The following is a 27,375-nucleotide window of genomic DNA, read 5'->3' on the forward strand; positions in this document are numbered from 1 at the left end:
CCAGTTTTTGTCTTTTTTGTTTCAGTCACCCATATTATGTCGATCTGGTACTTATCTAATTCCTCAGCTGGTTCCATTTCTTTGCCATTCAGGCTTCTTATGTTGACAGTACCTATCTTTAACTCTGGTGATGTTGAGTTGGGGTGTGTGTTTTCAGATTTGCATATTTATATTACAATTTAAATTCATTAGGAGTTATAGTCAGTATATTTATACCAACTCCAACTTCAGCAAACCAAGAATTGTTTCTGACTCCTACAACTCTACTATAAAGGCTGGATACAATAAAGTTAATTTGGAGAAGTTAGGCTATATTTGATCTCAAAATGACCATCTCCCAGAACTTTGACAAATTAATGTAGCCATACTTGTTGAGGTTAGGGGAGTACTTTGTAGACAATGCTGATTCTCAAAGTAGTATCATAGACCTATAACAACTTTCTGGGGTGTATAAAGAATATTCATAGCATAGTCTGACAGTCCCATTGTGTCATGTAGATGATCGCAGGTTAATTTTTGAGTTCCTCAAGGTGGATGTTACCAGCCTCTCCAAAGTAGGCCAAATTACAAGCCCAAGAAAACTTATACACCTCAGGATGTGCAAGGTTTGATTTGATTTGAATTTTTATGGTGGGATTCGAACCCATAACCTCTTGGCTGGAGAACAGATTATGCTAACCACTCAGTAGGATGCGCAAGAGTATGATGATGATCCCCATGAGAAATAAAGGTAACTAGATGAATAAGTAATTTGAAAGCAAAATGAAGATTATATTTGTGTTGAACTAGCTATCTTTTAAAATATACTGTGAATATAAGAGATAGGGGTGGTTTTGCTGATTTTGTGTGTTGGTTGCATGCAGTATTTTATCTATTTTATAAGGATTGTAACCACTGGCTCAAAAAAGGAAAGGTATAAACAACCTGTTTCAAGAGCTGTGTCATTTGAACAAATAACCTTTTAGGATGCCATACCATCGGGATGAGTGGTGAGGTGATTTCTTATGTAAATACTATCCCAAATTAGATAGTAAGAGTTTTTTTTGGGGGGGGGGGGGGTTTGCCGTGCCATCTAGCTATTTGTATGTTTTTCCTTTCCATGAAAAATAACCAGAATAAATAGTGTTACGTCGTTGTTTTTCTATATTTTTACTACTATTATTTCTCTTGTGCCTACTAAGAATATCTCTAAACTAATTCACTGGGACCCGTTCCCCTTTTCAGACTCTGACAATATTTGTTTGTTTCAGCTGCGCCAGTCAGAGACTAAGGACAGAAAATTCTTGTCCTAAGAAGGTTTCCCAGAATTTAAGTGTTATAACCTTGTTAAAGGAATTAAGTAGCTTTAGAAATCTTAGCATACAGTCATGGCCAAAATACTCTTAACTCCCCTTATATTCCCCTTATGCATAGGTCCGTAATGTTTGTGAGTTGTAAAATCAGTCTCATGCTCAGACAAAACTCAGGCTTACATAGAAAAACATATTCAATAAATGGCTAAAGAGATTACAATTAAGTTTAACATGTCAAAGGCATATCATTGAAATCATTACTAAATCACTAGTTAAGCAAATAGGAAATATTCAAACTGAGAAGTATACTATTCACATTCCATGGGTAAATTAAGTTCACACATAACACAAAATATAAGATCAATTTCTAAACTAAACTTTCTGTCATTTTGACCCCTTTACATTAAATTAGGAAATGTACAATCTTAAGTTCTCAGACTACCAGCCCAACACAGTCACTAAATCACTGAGTACAAAGTTACTTTAAAGTTCTTTTTCTTCCTAGTCAGAATCTTGTACCTTCTTTCCTCTAAAGTTAATTATTACATAGGTAAAAAAAAAAAAAGTTTCAGTACTTTTCCACTTTGACGTGAAGATGTCGTGGTTCTTTCGTCCGTCCTTTGTGAGGGGGATATCTTTCTGCTACGGTAGACTGTTGCCATGTAGAAGTCACGTGCTCGTTTTGAAATGGCCACTTTTCTTTGCTGGACACTCACTCATCTCATGGGATGCTGTCACTAGCTCCATCTCCATCAAGAGGAATCCTTTGCTGTCTCACATCAGCAAAAGCTTTACCGATGGCCCAGTTTGGAGAACTGCCGTCATCTCACGTGTAGTCTTGTCCGACATGCTAGTCAGCAATGGGAAAAAAGCTGCAGCTCGCCATCATCAAGCCTCCTTCCAGTCATCAGCATCACTGGTCCACACGAGAAAACAGGAACAGAAAAAATGGGGGGGGGGTTTCGAACACGCGTGAACTCGTATTTATCCTCTGTCACAGCGCCCTCTTTCTGCATTCGAATCTTATTCACGGCACCATCCTATTCGCTCTTACAAAGTGGCATCACATTTCTGCTCCTCGATGAGCGCGCTTTTTGTGGAATGCGAATTCTGTTCACTTTCCACAAGCGCCTCTGCCTCGGGGTTTACATCATCGACGGTGGTCAGCAAGCAACCTTTCGACTCATGTTAGCACTTAGATACATGTTTTTGTATAGAGCATAATTAAACATTAACGTTTTAAACAATATATTTATGTTTAGACGTACAATCTTCTTCTATTTTTACTTCTTACTAAGGTAAAAATGTGACACGTTCTCTCATATAATATGCTTACTTTGCTAATAGTACAAGTATTTTATTACTTATTGTGTTCTTGTTAAATCTTGAATGAATGAATGAATGATTCTTTTGTTGCAAGGGTCCTCATTCAAGATCTAACAATGGTGAATAACTATTTATAACTAGACTGTACTTTGTTAGGACATTGGTTCTTTTTCAGTAATAATCTGAATTGTTTCTAGAACTATCTAATTAAATGCTATGTGCCATCACAATTGTATTTTAGGCTCTGAAGATGCTGGATGGAAAACCAACAAAATATTAGTTAGTTCAATATTTTTTTCCTCTCTTGGTGTTGTTTATACTGTGAAGCACTGTTATAATAAGCCTACTAATACATTTCATTCTCGTAGACAGGCTTATACGTTGGTTATGCATTTCTAAATCACTTAGGGAATTGAAACAACGTAGATCCGAATATAAATTAAATAATACTTTAATAGATATTTCCGATATTTCGGCAATGTCTCATTGCCATTTTCTAAAGGAACTTACAAAAAGGCAGGTGCACACAGGCCCTAACAATACAGTAACTGGAAATGAAGATATGAAGCTATCGTTCTCCTAGAAGTCCTGATGGTGCCCTCTGGCAGGCTAAGTAGGCGCTCTTGGCCGTTGGGCTGAAGGTCTGCTGATGTATGCCTCCCAAATTTGGGGCAGTCGCATACAACCAAATTTGTTGAGGTTTGGAGAGTTTCTTAGGGCAGAGGCTGATTCCATAAATAATCTTTCGAATTTATATTTGCTCCGGAGTATTATTGTTGCTTTCTTCCACCGTATTCTGTGGCGAGTATCCAGAGCATGGTCTGCAAGACCAGAATGGCTATATTTGTAAAACCAGATGTAGTCCTTGTGTTCAGAAATTCTGATATTCGTTGTCCTGCCTGTTTGGCCAAAGTATGACAGTTTACAACTGCAAGGGACCTGGTATACACCAGGTAGGTCTAGGGGAAGTGGTTGGTCTTTGGTAGAGCAGATAAGGGATGCCAATTTTCTGTAAGGCCTGTAATCGGAGGTGAGGTCATGTTTTTTTTAGAATTTTGGTAATTTTTTCTGAGGTGCCTCGGATGTAGGGAATGGTGATGGATTTAGAGTAATCTTTTTTGTGGAGGGGGGAGGAGGGGGGCTGTGGTTTGTAGGTTTTAATATTTTTTGGATTTTTTTGGGGGAGTAGCCATTGGCTGAGAAAGTGTTGAGGATGTGATTTAGTTCAGTGTTAAGGGCTATGTCGTTAGAACAGATTAGTTTAGCCCTGTTGTATAGTGTTTTTACCACTCCATATTGTTGTGAGGAAGGGTGGTGGGATTGTTGGTGGATGTATCTGCCTGTATGGGTGGGTTTTCTGTAAACTGAGAAAACCAAAGTTCCATCAGGCTGGCGGGTGACTAGTGTGTCTAGGAAGGGGAGGCAGTTGTTTTCCTCTTTTTCCAGGGTGAACTTGATTCTGGCGTGTTGGTTGTTTAAGTGTGTAAGGAAGGAGAGGAGTGTTTCAGAGCCATGTGGCCAAATAGCGAACACATCATCAACGTAGCGAAGCCATATGGTTGGTTTTTGTGGGGCAGAGGCTAAGGCTTTTTCCTCAAAGGTCTCCATAAAGAAATTGGCTAAGGGTGGGGAGAGTGGTGAGCCCATGGCTGTCCCCTCTATTTGTTTATAGAATTTTCCCTGCCAAACGAAATAGCCTGAGTTCATTGTGAACTGAAATAGGGCTGAGATATCGGGGGTAAATTTAGCTTGGATTAGCTCTAAAGTTTCCTTGAGTGGGACATTTGTGAATAAGGAGGAGACATCGAAGCTGACCATTATGTCAGTATGTTGGAGTGTAAGGTTTTCTATGCTGGCTTTGAAGTGGGCTGAGTTTTTTATGTGTGATGATGTGTTGCCAGTATAGTGTGTGAGCTCTTTGGCCAAATGTTTAGCTAATTTGTATGTGGGGGAATCAATGCCATCCACTATGGGACGTAATGGCACATTTTCTTTATGTATTTTTGGGAGTCCGTAAATACGGGGGGGGTATAGAGTTAAACGGTTTTAATCTGTTGGTAACTTCTACAGGCCAAGAAGTGACTTTCTTAAGGAGGCTGTGAAGTTTTCTAATTTGTGAGTTGGTGGGATTGTAATTGATAGGGAAGTAAGTAGCCCTATCTAACAAAAGAGCATTCAGCTTACCTTTGTAGTCCTTTTGGTTAAGTACTACAGTTGCATTTCCTTTATCCGCTTTGGTGATAACTAATTCTTTATTATTTCTCAATTCCTGTAGGGCTTCAAATTCCTTGTTGGATATATTGGTTTTGGGTGGTTTTGCTATGGAAAGGACACAAGCTACATCCAGTCTTACACTGTTGGCGATTTGATGTGGAAGGTGGTGGATTCCTCTTTCAATCTGGATCATAATATCCTCACTTGGTATTTTTTTGGGAGCTATGGCGAAGTTGTGGCCACGTGAAAGCACGTTGAGAGCTTCAGGCTTCAGGGTGACTGAAGAAAGGTTGATTACGGTGTTGGTAGCAAGTTTTGGATTGACGGTGGAATTCTTTTTTAATTTATCGAATTTCTTCATCTGTCGGCTTCGTATCTTTTCAAACTCTTTGTCTGCGGAGGTACACGAGATGTCATGCAAAACTGTCCACAGTTCTTGATTCAAAGTGCATGAAAGTTCATCTTCGAGGGTACGAATGGCTTCGTTAATTTTGGCTAAGCCTAACCGCGTGGCGGTGATTTGTTCGCGAAGTAACGCGTAGCTAGCGCGGTTGTATATACGGAGCGCTTTTTGCGAAACAAAACGGTGCTTCAATTTTACACAGTTCGGGATTACCTTGTTATCCCGGCAGCGTTTCAGGAAAGTCAGACGATTTAATTGTCTAGACATCGGAAATATCTATTAAAGTATTATTTAATTTATATTCGGATCTACGTTGTTTCAATTCCCTAAGTGATTTAGAAAAGAAACTAATACATTTCAGTAAGTACAGAGAATATGCTAAAGCCTCTTTTCATTAAACGTTTGACTCACTTAATAACAGCAAGAAGTTATTCACCATTAACAGCAATCAGGGCAATTCTCCATCTCACTAAAAAAGTTTTGCTGAAATGACTCAAAAACTGCCAAATAAGTTGAAATACCCAACTTTACAGTGAGCAGTGGGAATGGTACATGATCTCAACAAACTTCTTTTACTGTGCATACAGTTTCCAGCTGCTTTAAGTGTCTTTCTAAGACAGTTATAAAAACACACACAGAGAGAGACCTTTTGCGCCCACTAGACAGCAAACAGGAAGATGATGGCACAGAGAGGATACAAAAAAAGGATGATGGATTAATGCAGTAACGACTCCTTGGAAGTAGTAGTTCCATTGTTTCCAATCATTCAATATCTCCAACAAACAAGATAGCAGTTTCACACCCCAGCAAATGAATATCATTCTATCACTTCATAAGTTTATGCAAACATTCATGAGCAAGGTGAGATTCAGTCCAAATGGACTGCTAATGGTTTGAACATCAGATTTGGAAAATCAAAGCAAATCAGATACATATAATGTTAGCTGTAAGAATATATGAATAAGGGAATCTACTCAGCAGAGTCTAGTAAAAAGAAAGTGGTTTTAATTCCTGGTGTCTGGTAACAGGAAAATATTTCAGAAGCAATGAGACTATCCTATCAAAGGAAACTGCATAATGAAGAAGTGGGGGGGGGGGGAAGCCAAGAGAATATACTACAGATGGTGAAGTTAGGAAAGGCACTGCAATACTTGTTTGACCTTCAGAAGTGCTTCTTGACTCATGGACAAGAGTTAATCACAACAACAATGCAAATGTTTCAATGTTTAAATATTTGCATTAAATGTTTCAAAGATAGTACACTTACATAAGGCACTTTCTACTACTAATATATATTCCACTTAATACAAAACATTCATCTCTACAAACAGGCAATTTCATGGCTTCCTGGGAGCTATGAGCCAGTCATGAAGTGACTTGTTGGCAGAGATGACCAATCTGCAGCGAAATTGAAAATGCACAAATTCTTACCACACTTACTTCATATGCTTTGTTTATCTCAATAAACTTTGCTTCTGCACCTGCATTCTTGTTTTTATCAGGATGCCTAGAAAAGTAAGCAATGCACAGAAAAAATAATGTTAAATATGTTTATTAATAAAAGAGAAATTTATGCAAATATAAAAGTATGTAAAATATTTAATGAAAAGCAATTGTAAGATCTTCAAATCTGCAAATAAATTTACAAAAATATTGTATGAAGGAACTCCAAGTTAATGGATAGATATCTTAGTTCTTTAGCATGAAGATTCAGTTTGATTGGATTTCATCCAATTAACTTACATAAAACTCAATAAAAAATTAGTCAACGTCTAATAGCTGAGAGCTGGACTAATATAATCCAAAAGAACTAAAACTTTAGGATGCAAAAATAGTCCAGACTGAAAAGAATGTGTTTTCCTCGACACACTATCAGGCTGATAGCTAAACTTGTACAGGTAGCAAGAAGCCACAGTAAGAACAGGTATTGGATTAACTGATTGGTTTCAGGTTGGAAAGTGAGTTAGGCAAGGATGTCTACATTCTCCTCACTTGTTTAGTATCTATACTGAGGACATCATGCATGTAGCATTGGATGAGCTCAAGATAGGAATTAGGAATGGTGGTGGATTGATCAGTACTCTGAGATATACTGGTGATACAGTACTCCTCTGTAATGACAAAGAAGAAGAATTAGGAGAAATTCTTGATAAAGTTAGCGAGATCAGTAAGAACAGAGGACTTCGGCTCAATCCTAGCAAGACAAAGATTATGTTTCTCAAAGGAAATAATGACAGGGAAGCTTCTCAGAAATAAGTGTACATTACTGGAGAAAGAACTGACAAAGTCAGCAAGTTCGAGTACCTGGATTCCATTATTAATGTGAAGAATTGCTGTTCAGGAGACGTCACAACAAGATTAAGAATGGCTAAAACATCAATCAAAGAGTTGTCTCAAATCTGGAAGGATGGATTTATCTCCATGGGAACAAAGTTGAGGATTTTGGATGCAGCTATTTTCCCAACAGCAACTTATGGATGTGGACCCTAAAGCAGTCTGATAGGAAAAGGATAGATGCTTTTGAGATGTGGTGTTACAGAAGGCTGTTGAGGAAGGCTCCTTAAGGATAATGACAGAAGAAAGTTGAAATACTTTGGACAAATTGAAAGGATGGAAGGAGGACTTCTCAGAACAGTTATAGAAGGATTTTGAGGTATTGGCTGTTTAGGTAGATGACAAAAGCATCCAAGTATCTTGTCCATGGCTAAATGGCAAACACATCATTAACAATGCATAACCACACTATTGTGTGTAGCTGTGGTAAGTATTTTGTTTTCAAAGTGTTCCATGTAAAAGTTTGCTAAAGGGGGAAACCCATAGCAGTACAGTTAATCTGTTTGTAGATTTTACCTCCCTATGTAGACCTGCATACATAGTGAATTTGAATAATTCAAAGATGTCAGTGGGAAATTTTGAGTTAAGTAGATGAGCAATGATAATGAATGATATGATTGCAAGAATGTGCAAAAAAACGAGGTCTGGAATTTGTTGATGTCTGGAGTGTGTTCGAAGGCAAAAGATAGCTGCATGCAAGAGATGGGTTGCATCTGAACATGGAAGGTCATAAGCGCTTGAAGAAGTTACTGTTTTCTGAACAAGCTGAAGTAATTGGGCAGGGAAACTAAAATCGAAAATCAGTGTAAGAGGGGAAAACTTATGCAGTGAATGTATATTTGTTGATCCTTTTTCACAGAATAAATTGAAGAATAGAGTGGATAAAAATCAGCATGGGTCTACTGAAATTAGTAGCATGTATATCAGTTCTAAAGCTAGTACAAGAACTAAAGGGAATCTGCAATTTTTGTATACTAATGCATGAAGCATTCGAAATAAGAGGGAAGAATTTTTGGCATTAGTCTCAGCAAAAGTTGTAGGCATTAGTGAAATTTGGCTGTCAGCAGAAGATGTGGTTACTGGAATTGAATGTCATGGGTACAGTATTTTTAGGGAGGATAGAGAAGATAGAACGGGGGGACGAATATACTGTTGATGATAGCTGATGAGTTGCAGCCAAAGAAAGTAGTATATCAAGATGATAGACATGTGAATGATAGTTCATTTGAGGCGGTCTGTGTGAAATAGTGACCAATGCAACTAAATATACAGTTGGTTGCTGCTAGAGGCCAGGGGATACAGGGGGGGGGGGAGGTCACTGAATTCATGCATCAGCAAATTAGTGCAATGAGTACAGGGTTAGTGATTATTATGAGGGGGATTTTAATTATGGTGATATCAATTGGAAGGAGGAAATATCACATGGCAAAAAGGAAATGGAATTCATACACCTTCTTCTTCTTCTGCAGCTTCTCCCACTTAAGTGGGGTCACTGTTTGTTATGAGTCTCCTCCACACCTTCCTGTCTTGGGCTGTCACCACATCCAAGTTCTTCATCTTCAAGTCCTCTTCTACCAGCTCCCTCCATCTCTTCTTTGGCCGCCCACGCTTCCGCCTTCCTTGCACATCCATCTGCATGACCCTTCTTCCCACATATTCGTCCTCCCTCCTCATCACATGACCAAACCATCTCAACCTTGCCTCCTGTATTTTTGCTCCTAAGTTCGTAACTTTCACTGTTCCCCTGACATAGTCATTTCTCAGATGATCCTTTCTGGTCACACCGCCCATCCACCTAAGCATTCTCATCTCTGCTACTTCCATCCTGCTAATGTTATTTTTCCTCAGGGCCACAGTTTCTATAGCATATGTCATAGCTGGTCTCACTACTGTCCTATAAATTTTGCCTTTCAGATTGATCGGCACCCTCTTATCACATAACACTCCAGCCATCTCACTCCAGTTCCTCCAACCTGCTTGTATCCTGCATCCCACTTCCTTCTCACCTCCTCCATCTTCTTCCACTGTCGAACCTAAGTATCTAAAGTCTCTCACCTTCCTGATGACATTTCCTTCCAGCTCCAGGTCTGTCTCCTGGCCACCGCCCACTGCGCAACACATATACTCTGTCTTACTTCTGCTCAGTCTCATACCTCTCTCTTCCAGTACTTTTCTCCATCTTTCCAGTTTAGTTTCCGCTTCTTCTCTTGAATCTACACACAGCAAGATGTCATCTGCATACAACATTGTCCAAGGTGCATATTCTCTCACCTCCTCTGTTACCACCTCCATCACAATATTAAACAGAAACGGACTTAATGCTGACCCTTGATGCAAGCCAACTGTTACTTGAAAACTTTCTGTCTGTCCCAAACAGGTCCGAACACTTGTCTTCACATTTCTGTACATTTCCTGTACCAACCTGACATATTTCTCCGGCACCTTCTTCTCCCTCAGACACCTCCAGACTTCTTGCCTTGGCACTCTATCGTATGCTTTCTCCAGATCAATAAATACCAGATGTAGCTCCCTTTGTTTCTCTCGATATTTTTCCATCATCTGTCGTAACCCAAAGATAGCATCTGTTGTTGATCTACCAGGCATGAATCCAAATTGTTCCTTTGCAATCTCCACCTCCTCCCTCAATCTACCATCAAGAACCCTTTCTAGGATCTTCATTGTGTGGGACATCAACTTTATTCCTCTGTAATTTTTACAGTCTTGTGCATCCCCTTTACCCTTGTAGATGGGAACAAGAGTACTCTCCCTCCATTCCTCGGGTATATTTTCCTGTTGGCAAACTTTCATGAACAGGTCCCACAGCAGGTCAATTCCCTCTTCCCCCAGTGCCTTCCATGCCTCCACTGGAATTCTGTCGGGGCCCACCGCTTTTCCATTCCTCATCCTCTTCATGGCCTCCATCACTTCCATTCTACTGATGTTCTGCACCATCCCCTCAGAAGGCTGCCCATCTCCTCTGTTAGTCCTTGCATTTTCCTCATTCAGAAGTCCCTCAAAGTATATTTTCCATCTGTTTCTTATGTCCACATCCCTCCATAATACTCTTCCTTCAGCATCTTTGATCTGCCTCACATGTAAGATGTCCTTAGCTGCTTTATTTCTACATTTCGCTAGTTGGTAAATTTATCTCTGTCCTTCCTTTGTTTCTAATTGATCATACAGATCTTGATATGCCATGGCCTTCGCCTGTGCCACAACTCTCTTGGCTTCTTGCTTTCTTTCTTTGTACACCTCTCTGTCCTCTTCCACTCTTGACTCATCCCACTTCTGCTTTGCCTTCCTCTTAGCTGTCACTGCCACTTGTACATCATTATTCCACCACCAACCCTCCTTCTGCTCTCTAATCTTTCCAGATGTCTCACCAAGCACCTCGATTGCACAGCTCAGGATTACTTTTGAATTATGTTTCCACCAATCTTGTACACTTTCCAGTCCATCCGAAATCCTCTCTAACACTCTCTCCCTAAAATGATTCCTCACACTCTCTTCTTTTAAGCGAAACCACTTAATTGTCTTCATCCCATGGCAACCAGAAGTTCTTATCTTCGATCTTAATTTAAAGTCTGCGCACAGCAGTCGGTGTTGTTGTGCTACTTGATCTGTTGGAATTACCTTACAATTTGTCACAACCTTAAGATGTTTTCTTCTAGTCAAAATGTAGTCAATTTGTGAGCTGTTGTTACCACTTCTAAATGTTATCAAATGTTCTTCCCTCTTGAAGAAAAACGAGTTCACAATTGCCAGATCAAACGCTACTGCAAAGTCCACAACCCTCTCTCCTTCCTGGTTCATCATTCCCACTCCGTGGCCACCATGCACCCTTTCACAGTCTCTATTCTGTCTTCCTATGTGCCCGTTCAAGTCTCCTCCGACAATCACCATCTCATTTTCTTCCAATTCCCTCATTTCTTACACCTTCTAAGAGATAATTATTTGAAACAGCACATAACCGAGGGGACTTGTGGTGTGAGAGTGTTGGACCTGGTCATTGGCTCAGAGAACATATGCATAAGTAAGGTGTCCTCATTACCTCCAATTGGCGAGAGTGATCATATGGTATTGACTTAGGAGGTTGCAAAATTTGTGGATTTCTTTCTTAAGAAGGGGTATACGGAACTACAGGTTAGATAATTATAACAAGCTTTGGAGTGAGCTTACAGCCATCCCATGGCAGAACATATTGTAGGGGAAAGATGTTGGCAGTGCATGGGATATAATCAGCAGGTATCTGAGGAAGGCAATATCAGAATGTATTCCCCTGGTCAGGAAGACAAACAAGGTAAGCGTTAGATGGATGAGTGGTAGTATCAAGCTTGATCCGGAAAAAAACGAAAATGTTATAGAGAATTTACGAGAAAGGCGATCAGTACACCCATGAGCAGTACAAGGCTCAAGCTAGGAAGGTTACCAGCATAGTAAGAAAAGCTAAATCAGATTATGAGAAGACCTTAGCCAAGGAGATCAAGGGTAATCCCAAAGAGTTCTTCTGCTACGTGGCAAGTAAAAGGAAAAATGACCTTAGTGGGTGCAAATGGTATTGAGGTGACCAACTCAGATGTAATAGTAGAGTTACTGAGTGATCACTGTTCAAAGGTCTATCACCCAAGTGAGGATATCTCTGTACTTGTGGCAATAACTAATGTGAGAATTTAAGTTAATAAATCAGAAGTACTTAGTATATTGCAGAATTTAAATGCAAACACTGCTGTAGGTTTAGATGGAATATCAGCTCGGGAGTTGCGTGAATGTGCAAAGGAATTGTCAACGCCTCTTACTTGGTTATTTAACTTAAGTTTGAATTCCGGTATGGTCCCTAGGGAGTGGAAGGAAGGCAAAGTGGCTCCTTTGCATAAAGGTGGCTCTAAAGACTGTGGTAGTTAATTACAGACCAATCACCATCTCAGGAGTGGTGGTAAAAGTATTGGAAAAGTTGGTGATTTTGTTAAAGGTCGATCCTACCTTAGAATTTATTAACTTTTTATAATAGAATGACATCTGAGTTGGACAAGGGAAATGGCTACACAGTCATACTTCTGGATTTTGCTAAGGCTTTTGATTACCCCATGGAATACTGTTACACAAATTAGAACAGATGGGGATGGATGCTAAACTGGTGATATGGATAAGAGAATGGCTCACGGAGAGATACCAGAAAGTGGTGTATGGAGGAGTAGAGCCCAGGATGAGGCAGGTGACCAGTGGTGTGCCTCAGGGCTCTGTGATTGGGTTGTTATTGTTTAATTTGTACATAAATGATATAGGAAATGGCTTGAAGGGAGATACTCAGTTGTTTGCTGATGATGCAAAGTTGGGTAGCGCACAATAAAAATCAAGCTGATGTTGAGGGTTTGCAGGATGATTTAAATGAGCTGCCAAAATGGGCAAAAGGTAATGGATGTCAGTTCAATGTGGAAAGGTGTAAAGTTATGCATTTTGGGATTAAAACATTACCAGCTGTGCACTGCATTGATGAAACAATACTCCAAGAGATTGATGAGGCTAGGAACTTGGGGGTGTTGGTGGATAGGGAGATGAAGTTCAGAGGGCACACTGCGAAGGTATCCAAGATTGCACATAGGATTACTTGGTTATTAAAGAACACACTAACATACAGAAGTATCCATTCCCTTTTATAAGGCATTGATACTTCCACATTTGGATTATTGTGCTCAACTCTGGTCACCTGGTTTCCTTAGAGATGAGAAGGTAGTGGAAGTTGGTAAGTGATGTAAAAAATGCTCCCAACATTGATAGGGAGCTTGTGGATTGCAGAGGTCAGTTGATAGACAGAGAAGAGGGGATATGATAGAAACATTTAAATTACTAAATTATTAAAAGCAGGGGAAATATTTCAGCTGTGTGATAGTGGCAGAAGAACAAGAGGTCATCCCTGGAAATTAAGGAAAAGTGTGGTTAACAAGTGTGTGAGAACTAGATTTTTCACATGGAGGGTGGTGAATGAGTGGAATGCATTGCCTGACTCAGTTGTGAGTTCTTCGCCTGTAAAGGAATTCTAGAGGAGGTATGATAGATATTGTTTGATAGTATGGGTCTCTCGCAATGAGTCTACTGACACCATGGAGATACCTGTAATAATAATAATAAATTTGGACTTTATCAAATTAAGAGTGTCTACTAGTAGTGCATTGGTAAATAAAGAAGTGACATCAAAACTAACCATTATGTCTTGGAAGTTTTTCCGCTTGGCTATATTATAAATTAAAGATGCCAAGAAATTATATTCTTGGTTTAATCCTTTTTCCAAGTGTAAGCAAACAAAGTTTGCACCTCAAGCAACTTCAGGACTGGGAAACTCATATATAGAACTAATGACTTCACATCACTTGCCTTAGTATTCCATAATACAAAGCACATATCCTTACAGACATGTATAATATTATGCATTACGGGAAGGGTCACTATCCTGACCGGTTTCAACCTTTATGGAGGTCTCCTCAGTGGGAGCCAGACCCAGAAGTGACACCAAGGTTGAAGTAATGCAGGTCATATATCCATACACAAATACCCAAAAGGTATCACCTTATTACTAAAATATTCTGAATTAGAGACAGATGTTGAAAATTTTTCTACTTGGTTATACTATAAATTAACCAAGTATAACCAAGTGGAAAAACTTTCAACTTTAAAAATTTTGTTTAACATCGATTGTTTCCCCAATGGAAAATTTATAGAACAAGTAAAACAATTCAGCTATTTAGGAACAATTTCTAGTGAAGATGATAAATTAAATATGGAAATAGACAACATTAGTAAAACTTGTATGGTAGGAAGTCAGCCGAATAAAATTAACATGGAATAAGATAGAAATTAGTCAAAACACTAAATTAGTTGTATACAAGGCAGTGTTCAAACTAATTTCAACTTGTGGATCCCAGAGCTGCATCAGAAATAAAACACTTGATCAAAGACTGGAGACCACAGATATGAGTTCTGATAAAGATTAGGATCATGAACAGATGGTATCAATGGTAATATTGCATTAAAAAAGAGGATATTAGGAAAGAACTTGACATTGTCCTGTTAGGACAATGTCATTCCTGTTAGCAGTCAGGAATGTATTCCTGAAATACATTCATGGCTGCTAACAGGAATGTATTAGCAAGGATAATCTCAGATGACATGGCATGGTCACTTAAACAGAATGAGAGAGAGAAAGGAAAGATTAGCAAAAAAAAAAGCATTCTTTGCCAGGTTAGCAAGGGAAAAAAAAGACTCAGAGAAGACCAAGGTGTAGGTGGATGGATACAGTAAAAAAAAGTGCCTTAGAAGACAGAAATATAAGATCTGATAATGTTGAACAGTGTAACTTTTCATGTAGTCCTATCATATTATCCTGTACACCTCCTGAGGGCACATACCAGGAATATGATGATGAACCAACTTTTATGGGAGTCAAGACATTTTAAATCATCCCTAACTTTTTATGTATATATAAAAAGTTAGGGATGATTTAAAATATATTGACTCCCATAAAAGTTTGTTCCTTATAAAGATCTTTATAAGGAACCAACATTGTTTTAAAACCGAATAAGAAACTCAAAGATAAGAATCAGAGAGTTTCATGCCAAATATAGTAAAAACTATAAAGTATCGGCGATCACTAGCATGAGCTAGTGATTGCTTTAGCTCACACTAGTGATCGCTGATACTTTATAATTTTTACTATATTCGGCATGAAACTCCCTGATTCTCATCTTCGAGTTTCTTATTCGGTTTTAAAACAATGTGGGATTTAATATTCCATTAATTTAAATAATGTTTATATCGCCGAAATGAAGCTTATTAGCTCTTTATATTTAAGTAACTTAATGGTTGCACCTGTTTGGAAACTCGTATAGCAGAGTATATAAGTTCTTTTCGCTATACACTTTTGTATTAATTTGGTTTAGCTACTCACTGATGAAGCCTCAAAAAAGGCTGAAACCAGTCTGGGTAGTGACCTCCCACCACAATGTAATAACAGCATACATTTCCTAGAAAATGTGTTTTTACATTATGGAAAATACCTAAGAATAGCGATCAGAACTTTACCGCCTTTGCTACGAGTTGTCCGGTATTGTACTACGTACTAGGGTCACTTGCTTCAGCTCACGCTAGTGATCGTCGATACTTTATAGTTTTTACTATATGAAACTCTCTGATTCTTATCTTTCAGTTTCTTATTTGGTTTTAAAACAATGTGGGATTTAATATTCCCTTAATTTAAATAATGTTTATATCGCCGATATGAAGCCTATTAGCTCTTTATATTTAAGTAAGGAACCAACTTTTGTGAAGGATTCTCGTCTTATTCCAGTGAACTTTATGTTTAACTTGGATGCACAATGAGACCAAACCATTCAAAATTCATGATATTTAATATAAGACATATATTCTTCATGATGAATAAAAGCAATCATCTAGTTTGTCCATTACATAAGATAAACTGCAAGGGCAAGGAATCTGGTACACACCTAGGAGGCGGAAGCTTATCCTTAAATGTGAGAAAGGTGGAGATTTTTCTCACAGAATGAAGGGCAGCAAAAAATGTTCAGCAATTATAAAATTTCTGGCATGCATTTGGAAGTTGGAAATGCTTTGCACATAAGTATTGGAATGCAAGTTATATCCTCTGGAGTAGAAGAGGCAGAGATTCAATAACTTCTTTTTTTTTTTATTATTATTATTCAGGCCTCCAAGGAGTCAAAAGACTAATCGAGGGAGGTCCTAAGACATAAAGTCTGTCAAGACTCATCGAGGGGAGGTCCCCCCCTGAGAAACACAAAGTTTATCATACCACTCTTTAAACTCACTGACCGTTCTCGCTCCCACCACTCCATCAGGCAATGCATTCCATGGCTCAACCACCCTCCACACAAAGAAACCACTCCTTACCCTCTTGCTCACAGTTTCCTTTCGTAACTTCCAGGGATGGCCTCTTGTCATCACTCCTTCCTGCTGATCAACCAAGCGAAAGAACTCCCCAGTGTCAACCCTGTAACCACCTCTCAACAGTTTAAAAGTCTCAATCATATCACCTCTCCTTCTTCTATCCACCAAACTCTGCAGTCCACATTCTCTCAGCCGATCCTCATAACTATCCTTGTACAGTCCTGAAACCATCTTTGTCATCCATCTTTGTATCCTTTCCACAGTTAATTTATCCCCTTCAAATCCTGGGGACCAAATCTGAGAACAATAGTCCAAGTGTGGTCTGATCAGAGACTTATACGGAATGATAACCCTCTTATCTCTGCAGGTCAGTGTCCTTCTCATAATAGCAGCAATCCTCTGTGTTACCTTCACCACCTTTGCAATATGTCCCCTAAACTTCAGGTTTCTATCAATCATCAACCCCAGATCTCTTGTCTCCCCTACTTCCTCCAGTATAACTCCTCCCATAGAGTATGCAGCATCCCATCGATGTTTCCCAAACCTCAAGACCTTACATTTTGCTGCATTAAACTGACACCCCCATTCATTTGCCCATCTATCTAGCTTATTTAATCCTCTTGCAGGGCTACCACATCTGCACTATTACTAATAATCCTTCCCAGCTTCGCATCATCCGCAAAAAACTGAATATCCCCCTGCAATCCACTGGCTATGTCATTGATATAAAGGTTAAACAATATAGGTCCTAGTACTGAGCCCTGTGGGACCCCACTTGTAACCCTCTGCCTCCTGGAAACTGCTCCACCATACACAACTCTCTGATACCTATCAGACAGCCAATCCTGAATCCAGTTGACCAATCTGACATCCAGACCCATGTGCTGCAACTTAAATATCAGCTTATCATGTGGCACCCTGTCAAATGCCTTCGCCAAGTCTAAGAAAATTGCAGTATATGCCTTTCCCTCGTCTAATGCTCTTGTAACTTTATTATAAAAGGCTAGCATATTGCTAAAACAAGAGCGTCCTTTCACAAATCCATGTTGATTCTCACAGATAACATTACCCTCATCTGCCCAATGCTGTACACGGTCCCTCACTACTTTCTCCAAGATCTTAACAACTACTGATGACACACAGACTGGCCTATAATTAGACACTTCCAGTCTGTTACCACCCTTATGCAATGGCACTATCTTACCTTCCTTCCATTCCCTGGGCACCTTTGCCAAAGCCAGACTTTCATTGAAAAGCCACGTTAAAGGTACTGTCAATTCCCTAGCACATTCTCTCAAAACTCGTGGCGAAATACCATCCAGTCCCACAGCTTTACTGACATCCAGAGTACTCAGTATCTGAAACACACTCTCCTCCTGTACCTCCAGACCTCGTACCAGTCCTATCCCTCTAGCATTAAAACTGACTCCTCTAGGATGAAATACTCCAATAAAGTGTTCATTGAACAATTCCACTATGTCCTCTGCATCAGTCACTCTATTCCCATTTTTATCCCACAATATCATTCTTCCACAGTCATTTCTCCTCCTACTGGCCACATAGCTAAAAAATTCCCTAGGATTTTCTTTGGATCTTAGGGCCAATCTCCTCTCATATTCCAGTTTCGCTTTCCTTACCACACGAGTCACTCTTCTGGCCTGTGTCTTATATTCCTCATGCATCTCTTCACCTGTCTCCTTATATCTCTTCCATAGCCTCTTTTTCGCATGCAATTCCTGTTTAATATTGTTTGTCATCCACTTTACTCCAAATTGCGCCCTCTTCTTCACTCGTGGTATACAACTTACCATTGCTGATAACAAATATTCTTTCACAATTTCCCACGCACTGGTGATATCCCGGCCTTCCAATTCCTCCCTCCATGAAACTTCCCGAAGTTGACGTCTAAGACTATTATAATCACCTGCCTTATAATTCCACATAAGTTCCCGTCTCTTTGATACTCCTGCATGTCTATTCATTTTCCAAGTCAACACCATATGGCCACTCTCTCCAACTGGTGGGAGAGACGTCAACTCAGTTATTATCAACTCTTCTGATGCTATAACCAAATCCAAAATTTTTGAACCTCTTGTTCCCTCTGTTACATGTTGCCTAAGACATTTGTCCCTCAAGAATTCTAGAAATTCCATTCCCCTATTGTTACATGCATCTTCCTCTCTCCAATTTATACTACTGAAGTTAAAATCTCCCATAACAATCATTCTTCTTGCACTTGCCAAACTTAGCTGTCTAAACACCTCCTGGTCCCCATCCTCTGTGCTCCTGGGTCTGTAGCAACACCCCACTAAATATCCTGTCTTGCCTACCTCTACCTCACACCATATGCTCTCAAAATCATTTGTCTCACTTCCTTCCAAATTCTCCACTCTTAGAGGACATAGGTCATCACTTATCATAAGCAGCACCCCACCACCACGCTTTCCCCTCCTATCCTGACGAAAAATGCTATACCCAGCGACTTCTATTCCTGTTTTTATATCCCCTTCTGTCAACCACGTCTCAGTGATCGCAATAATTTTTGGCCAGGCTGATGCTATCTGCGCCACCAATTCCTCTCCCTTATTCAGGATACTCCTGGCATTAGTATACAGCATATAAATGCCATTGTTTCTATACCCAGCATTATCCCTTCTAGACTCCACTGGGCTCAGTGTTACCTGACATTGTCTCCCTTCTCCCAAGTATCCATTCCCACAAGAGGCCACCCCCTGCTATCATCCTCCCTGGGACACACTGACTCGTTCAGAACAGCAATCTCTCCAGATGCCTACGTCCTTCCTCATTCAAATGTAAACGGTCTCTCGTATACAACTCCTCTCTTTCCTCAAACGCACTCCAAGCATCCACATATACCAGTCCTCTCTTGTCACACATTCTCGCTATTATGCCATTCAATACCACCGCTCTTCTGCTCAGCTCATCATTATCATACCTAGGCAACACGCACACTATTTTTCCTCTCTCTGTCTTCTTCCGTACAGTCTCAAGCAAAAATCTCATATCTCTCGCTACCCGACTTACATTACCACTCAAGTCATTCGTTCCTACCATCACAATCATCTCATCCACCCTTTCACCTCTCTTAATTGCCATAGCCACCCTTTCTATTGTTCCTCCTGGCAAACACTCCTCACGCATCCTATCTTGAACACCACGGATCATTGAGTCACCATACATTATACCTCTTACCATTCCCTCGCTCCTATTGTTTCCATTCTCTCCTCTTCTTTCATTCCCATACCTCTCTCTTCTACTGTTTCCATTCTCTCCTCTTCTAGCACTCCCATACATCTCTCTCATTCCCTCTCTCCTACTGTTTCCATTTTCTCCACTTCTAGCACTTCCATATCCCTCTCTCATTCTGTCTCTCCTACTACTGTTTCCATCCGCTCGTCTTCTAGCATTCCCATACCTCTCTCTCATTCCATCTCTCCTACCGTTTCCATTCTCTCCTCTTCTAGCACTTCCATATCTCTCTCTCATTCCGTCTCTCCTACTGTTTCCATCCTCTCGTCTGCTAGCATTCCCATACCTCTCTCTCATTCCCTCTCTTCTACTGTTTCCATTCTCTCCTCTTCTAGCACTCCCATACCTCTCACTCATACTCCACTGTTAAATGTTTATCGATTTTTTCATCAATAAAACATTTAACAGTTAGAGAATCTCTGCCTCTTCTACTTCAGAAGAAATAACTTGCATTCTTATTCCTTATGGGCAAGGAATTTCTGAACACAAAGCAAAAATTTTAAAATCACTGAAAATTTTTTGTCTTCTTTCTCCCTGGCATTTTTGAAAAACCTCCATCTTTCTCACATCTCCTATTGATAAGATTCCATCTCAGTTATTCAAGTGTCTATGAGATTCCTTGCTCTTGTGGCCTATCTTACTGGAAGACCTGCTTTTATTCATCATAAAGAACAATCATGTCTTATGTTAATAATTTTCCATTACTGTTTAATTGCCATTTATTTTATTTATTTTTGTTTGTGTGTGTGTGTGTATACTGAGGACAGCCAAAATGTTAAATAAATACGTTTTAACTTATATTTTCTTCTGTTTATAGTTTGTTGTTACCATCAGCCAAGTGAAGAATGTTGGCAGAGGGGATGTGAACATTGGCAAGGTTGTTAACGAAAGTGGTGTAGTGAAACATAAGGAGAATGACGAAGACACCATGAGAGAAATGGTGCTTATGTGAAATTCTTTATAGGAAAAAATGGGCTCAAATGATTATTATTATTATTATTTGACACTTCCAGGGAATCCAAAGACTCATCGAGGGAGAGTGTGCCAACAGCATCGAACGATTGGTCCCCTTCCAACTACTAACCGCACTCAAACTTACTTAACTGAGCCATTAGTAGCAGAGGCTCTACCAATCGACCAACATTTCCTAGTGGCAGAAGCCTCTGACAAGTAGTAAAGCCAAAAACAGAAAGAAAGCATAGGAGTTAAGGAAGAGAAATTTATGAGAAAATTAAAGAAGATGAGATCATTTTTAAAGTTAATTTATGGAAATAGGATTTCTTAACACGTGGTGAATTTTTTTTTTTTTCTTAGATAGGAAAATTAATGAAATTAGAAATGTTGTCAGGATGCAAAGAGGTAATGTAAAAGAGTTGGTCGTTTTGGCAAGCACAAATAGCTTGAAAAGTATGGTACAAGAGATGATATGAAGTTGCTATAAGAAGCAAAAATAATGTGAGAATAAGACCACGAGTCTTACAACCATGAATTGTTGCCATGAAATGATGACACGAGTTAAGGACGGCCATGACTGCAAATGAGTCAATGCATAAATTGTGCAGGAGGAATGGTGTACAGTTTGTAGACCTATTGGCTGAATCTGATGGATAGAATTTATCATGCTAATGGATTGTAGTTAGGAGTCTGGAGAAAATGTTGTTCACCGAGAGTGGAAATGTAAAAATCAAGAAACCCAGAACTATCAGAGAAGAGATGTGCACAGGTACTCATGTCACAGGAGAGGGTTGGAATGACTAAAAACTGCTGAATTTAGTCTCTCAGGTAAAAATATAAGTAGGAGACCTATACAAAGTGTAGAGGTAGTTGTGGACCTAACGGATACTGCAGTTTATATATACTAAAGCCATAAAACAAAGAATAAAAAAAGAAGCACTGGCTGGTTGGAACCTCACAAATTTATACATATCAGTGAAACTTGGTTGACAGAGGATGATGTACTTATAGGAATAAAATGTGAAGGCTACAGTATTTTTAGGGAGAAGGGGGGGGGGGGGAGATTGAGATGGGGGAAGAAGGGACTGCAGACTGATAAGTGATGAATCTCTCGAAGACAAAGATGTGGAAGGCAGTCCACATGAGGCTATATGGTCAGAAATAGAGCCACCAGGACAAAACATGTAGTTAATTGCAGCCATATATACTAGATGTGCAAGTGAGCAAATGACATTCACTAGCAAATTTGCATGGTAAGTAAATATTATGGGAGACCTTAATTATGCAGACTGGAAGAAGGAAAGACGTCCTCTTCCAATCTACTAAAATGATCATACAACCTGATATTAGCTAACACATTCCTGAATGCTAACAATGGAAAGTTCTTTCTTGATATCCCCATTTTTGCTGCTATTGATGCTATCACTCCACTAATCTTTCTCAGAACTCTCAAATATGTCCAGTCTCTGATCAAATGTTTTATTTCTAACCCAGCTCTCATATCCATAAGTTAAAATTGGTTTGACACTGTCTTGTATACAATTAATTTAATGTTTTGACTAATTTCTTTCTTATTGCATATAAATTTATTCAGCTGACTTCATACCATACCAACTTTATTAATTCTGTTATCTATTTCCATATTTAATTTGCCATCTTCACTAAAAATTGTGCCTAAATAGCTGAAATGTTTTACTTGCACTATAAGTTCACCATTCAGGATACTGCAGATGTTTTCAATGTTTCTGCCTATTTCTCCTGTGTTTTTATTCCTGATTTTCACACCAAATTTATTACAAGTAATTCAATTCAGTATGGGAATCTTACAGACTTGTGATGGATTTATTCAGAATTATAACATCATCTGAATAAAGTAAAGAGTTAAGCAGTGGCAGCTTGTACATAAGCACTGCAGCACTGCAGTACCCCCGAGGAAAAAAATGAAAAAATTAAATTTTGTTTGTGTTTATAAATAATAAAAATGCTTGCAACATTATATAAATGCAATACAACATGTTAAAGGTTACAGCTTATGTTTCGACACTGATTGAATAGCTAATAATTGGATTTGTTCAATTAACGCTTTAGATTACGAAAAAAATGCACTGTGATCTAACGCAGTGTCAGAATTATCACATTCGGCCAATTGTAGCTAGACTCGTCGATATTTGTTTGCGCTTGTCACTGCACGTAACAAGTGAATCCGACACTGCTCTCTGAGCTGTGTCGCTATGGATAAATTGTATGCTTGTGCACGTTATTTCTGTGAGATACGAAACTTGTATTATTGGTGTGTGTTTGTGGTGAGGGTGAAATATTTTTAATAAAGCAATTTTTTAACATGTAAATTTATTTATTAATAAAATTGGTCTGATTAGGGGGAAAAAAAGAATTATTGTTTTTTTTTTATTTTGTATATGCAGCACTCCCGCTTTTCACCTGCCACCACTGGAGTTGAGATTAACTTGCCAATTTTGATATCAGATTTAATACCACTTTCGTTCACAACGTGATCTATATAAATAATGAACAACAGTGAAGATAATGTGCACCCTTGTCACACACTTGTTTTAACATCAAACCATCTTCCTGTACTTTCTTCAATTCTAACTGCTGACTAACAACTTAAATAGAGACTATGTATTGCTCAATATAATGTCCCATTTGCATCATATAACTGTAGCATTTCAAAGAGCTTTCCTCTTGGCACTTGTCATATGCCTTTTCCAAATCAACAAAACTTAAATACAAATCCGTGTTATGTTCTCAAGATTTCTCAACTATTTGTCTTAAAGTGAAAATCTGATCCTAACAACCTTTATTTTACCTGAATTCAGCTTGTTCTTCACAAAGCTTTCCTTCAACAATTGTTCTTAACCATTTCTCAAGTATACTTGTATAAATCTTACCAGAAACACTTAAGAAAATACCTCTGTAATTATTCTCACATTCACTTATATTTCCCTTTTTAATAAATGGCTACTGAAAGCTGTGCCCCAATAATCTGGAATTCGATTCTTATCCAGGTCTTCTGAATTACGCAATGTAATTCAGAAGACTCTGTAAAACTTTTATACTTCCACAGTTGAGCATTTCTAGTTGAGTTTCATCTACTCCAGCTGCCTTTCCACATTTCAGGTTTTGATGGGTTTTTCAACTTCATGCATGGTCCTGACTGCATTCCTGTTGGGAGTTTTCTATCACCATGCTGACACTGCTTGTTTCATTTAGCTGTCTTTCAAAGTAATTACTCCATCAAGAATATCTTTATCTTCAGTTTTCATGTCACCTTTATCATCTCTGATTCCTTTTACAGTACTTTTCCTTCTTTTCTAAGTTTTTTTCATTAGCCTCCATATTTTTTTATCACATTCCTGATATTTTCAATGTTCTTACCAAAAGACTTTCCATGACTTTTGTTTAGCTGCTGTACACGGTGCTTCACTTTCTTACATTTTTCTCCGTATTCTCTAAGAGCACAAAACTGACTTACTTGCCAGGAACTTTCCATATGCTTTCTTCTTTTTTTCCTTCACTGCCTCTTTAACTTCCTGAGTCCACCATGGAGTTCAAATTTTTCTATCCTTACAAACAACCTCACTACATGCCTCTCTAGCTGAATCAATCAAGGTTTTCTTCAGAGTTTTCCACTGAATCTCCAAGGTTTGGTTCGTGTTTTCAAACTCTTTCATTTTGTTTTCAATAATGTTGGTGTATCTGAGTTTACAATTCATCTCTGAAAGCTACTTAAACTTTGATTCATTTTAAAACTTTATTACAACTCTTCTGTTTAATATGAAATTCGATTTTGACATAATTCATTCATTCATACCAGTGTCCTCATGTATCATCTTTTTCATGACCCCCTGGCAAAATTTTAGCCACGTACGATGCGTAGTTCTAGTTTGGCAAACATTTAAAATGACCGTGTTTGCATTTTTCAAAAAAATGGAGAAAAAATGAGTTTTGTGCATTGAAAAAGTGCTCTTTCATCAAGACAATGCACTGTCCCACACATCGGCCATTGCAATGGCAAAATTGCACAAATTGAGGTTTGAATTGGTTCTACATCCACAGTATTCCCTGGACTTGGTCCCGTGTGACTTCTTCTCGCTTCCAAACTTAAAACTTTGCTCGGTGAGAAAAAAGTTTCTTCGAATGAAAATGTCATCAAGGCTGTCAATGACTACTTTGCACAATTTGACAAATCCTACTTTTTAGATGGGATGAAAAAATTGGAAACTCGCTGGACCAACTGTGTAGACTTCGATAAATAAAGGTGATTTTATCCAAAATAATGTGTTTAAATTAATTTTTTACCAAACCTTTCAAACAACCCTTGTATTTAGTGTTGAATACTATGGCTACCCAGTCCTTTCCCTGATTGTTATTGCCACAATATAACAATTTATATTTGTCGATTAGAAAGATCCCTGTTTTTGTCTTCGTTTCAGTCATGGCTATTATATCAATCCGGTACTTATCCAATTCTTCCACTAGTTCCATTTCTTTTCCATTGATTTTTACATTGAGAGTACCAATCTTGAACTCTACTGATGTTGAGTTTTGATGTGTTCTAGGATCACACAATTAAAAGCAGCATATAATGGAGAGGACTTGGGATTTGAGAGTGCTAAATCTGGTGATAATAAGATTTGTCCATGACCAAGCTAGGTCACTACCTCTGATTAGGTTCACGTAGTCTTGATTTGGGGAGGCTGCCAAACATGTAAAAAGTTCAGTTAAGAAGTAGGCATATATAGAACTAGAGAACAGATGATAATCACAAGCTTAGGAGGCAGTTTGAATCATTTCCATGGCATAAGACTCAGCAAGGAATGGAAGGATACTACCAATACATATGGGAGATGGTCAATGATGGCTTAAGAGAAGCCATATCAGAACATACACCCAAGATCAGGAGGGTAAATCAGGTAGGAGTTGAATAGATGAATAGTATCATTCAGCAGGATACACAAAATAAAAAAGGGAGGACTAGAATAAGGAAAAAATAAATTATGAGATGAAACTAGCAATGCAGACCAAAGCATATTCCAAAGCATTATTTCTCTATGTGGATGAATAAAAGGAAGAATACTGCTGATATTGCTAACATCATGCCTTAGTAATTTATTTACTTTTTATAACACAGTGGCAGATGAGGTGGATAAAGGGAATGGACAAATGATGATACTATTGATTTGCAAAGCCATTTGACAGGATGATGCATGGAACTTTATATAAATGGTTGCAAACAGGGAAGGATATAAAGCTGGTATAATGGATAATGAGATTCTAATAGGTAGATAGCAAAGAGGGGTCTGAAACGTTTTCCGCGTCAACTATACATGGCAACACTAAGATTTTTTTTTTCTAAGTTGGTACATTTGTCATAAGCATCCATGTGAAATTGCAAGTCATTCTATCAAGTAGTTTGTTTTATACAGCTGTCTGAAGCAAAAGTGTTGTCTATATCTCTTGAGATCGATAAAATTGAGTATCGTGTGGTTATAAAATTCTCTGTAAAAGACAATTTAACACCAAAAGAAATTCATTCGAAGTTTATAAAAGTTTATGGGCACTCTTCTCCTCCCTTTTCGACAATTAAGAAATGGGCTGCCGAATTTAAACATGGCTGTACCAGCCTTGAAGATGATACACGTGAAGGACGTCCAAAAAGTGTAACAACACCTGAAATCTAATAAATTTAGTTTAATCCTTTATCTAAGTATAAGCAAAGAAAGTTTGTGCCTGAAGTATCTTCAGGACTGAGGCAACTCTTGGTAAAGGTGGACTAAGTTCTCATCACTTGTCTTAGTATCTGCTTGCAGACATGTATAATGCCATGCATTAAGGGAAAGGTCACTACCCAGACCAGTTTTGACCTTTATTGAGGTCTCATCAGTGGGAGCCAGACCCAGAAGTGGTGATACTAAGATGGAAGTAATGGAGAAGTTATATTTACCTATACGAGTTGTCAAAAGGTGTCTCACCTAATTATTATCACGAGTTGCCTCAGTCCTGAAGATACTTCAGGCACAAACTTTGTTTGCTTACATTTGGATAAAGGATTAAACTAAATTTATTATAGTCTACCAAGTGGGGTAAAGAAAAAAACTTCCAAAATCTTTCTCTAATCCAGAGATATTTAATAATAAGGTGGTACATCTTTTGGCAACTCATATAGGTAAATATGACTTCTCCATTACTTCCACCTTAGTATCACCACCTCTGGGTATGACTCCCACTGACGAGACCTCAATAAAGGTCGAAACCGGTCTGGGTAGTGAACCTTCCCTTAATGCATGGCATTATACATGTCCACAAGGAGATGTGCTTTGCATTATGGGAGATACTAAGACAAATGATGAGAGCTTAGTCCACCTTTACTATGAGTTGCCTAAGTCCTGAAGATACTTTAGGTGCAAACTTTGTTTGCTTGCACTTGGACAAAGGATTAAACTAAATTTATTATAGTCTAACCAAGTGGGGGAAAAAAAAATGATTCATTCATTTTTTTTTCATGAAATCATTGATCAAGTGCACGATATGGTATTGGATGACCGGCGGGTCAAAGTGCTGAGACTATAAGCTTTTCAAAAGAATGTGTAGGATATATTTTGCATGAAAACTTGCAAATGAAAAGCTTTGTGCAAGATGGGTGCCACG

General features: G+C 38.6%; 1 protein-coding gene across 3 annotated transcripts in view; it reads right to left on the bottom strand.

The window, feature by feature from the left end:
- Positions 1-27,375, bottom strand: part of l(3)80Fg (dnaJ homolog subfamily C member 16 l(3)80Fg) — a 326,699-nt gene that overhangs the window by 288,549 nt on the left and 10,775 nt on the right. For all 3 annotated transcript variants that reach the window (XM_090394766.1, XM_090394767.1, XM_090394769.1), the window contains exon 2: positions 6,676-6,742. In XM_090394766.1, the coding sequence (XP_090250892.1) occupies positions 6,676-6,742 (67 nt within the window). The remainder of the gene's footprint in view (positions 1-6,675; positions 6,743-27,375) is intronic.

Source organism: Typopeltis vanoorti, chromosome 6 (assembly GCF_054136105.1).
Source record: "Typopeltis vanoorti isolate ZY-2024b chromosome 6, IOZ_Tvanoo_1.0, whole genome shotgun sequence".
NCBI classification, from domain to species: domain Eukaryota; kingdom Metazoa; phylum Arthropoda; class Arachnida; order Uropygi; family Thelyphonidae; genus Typopeltis; species Typopeltis vanoorti.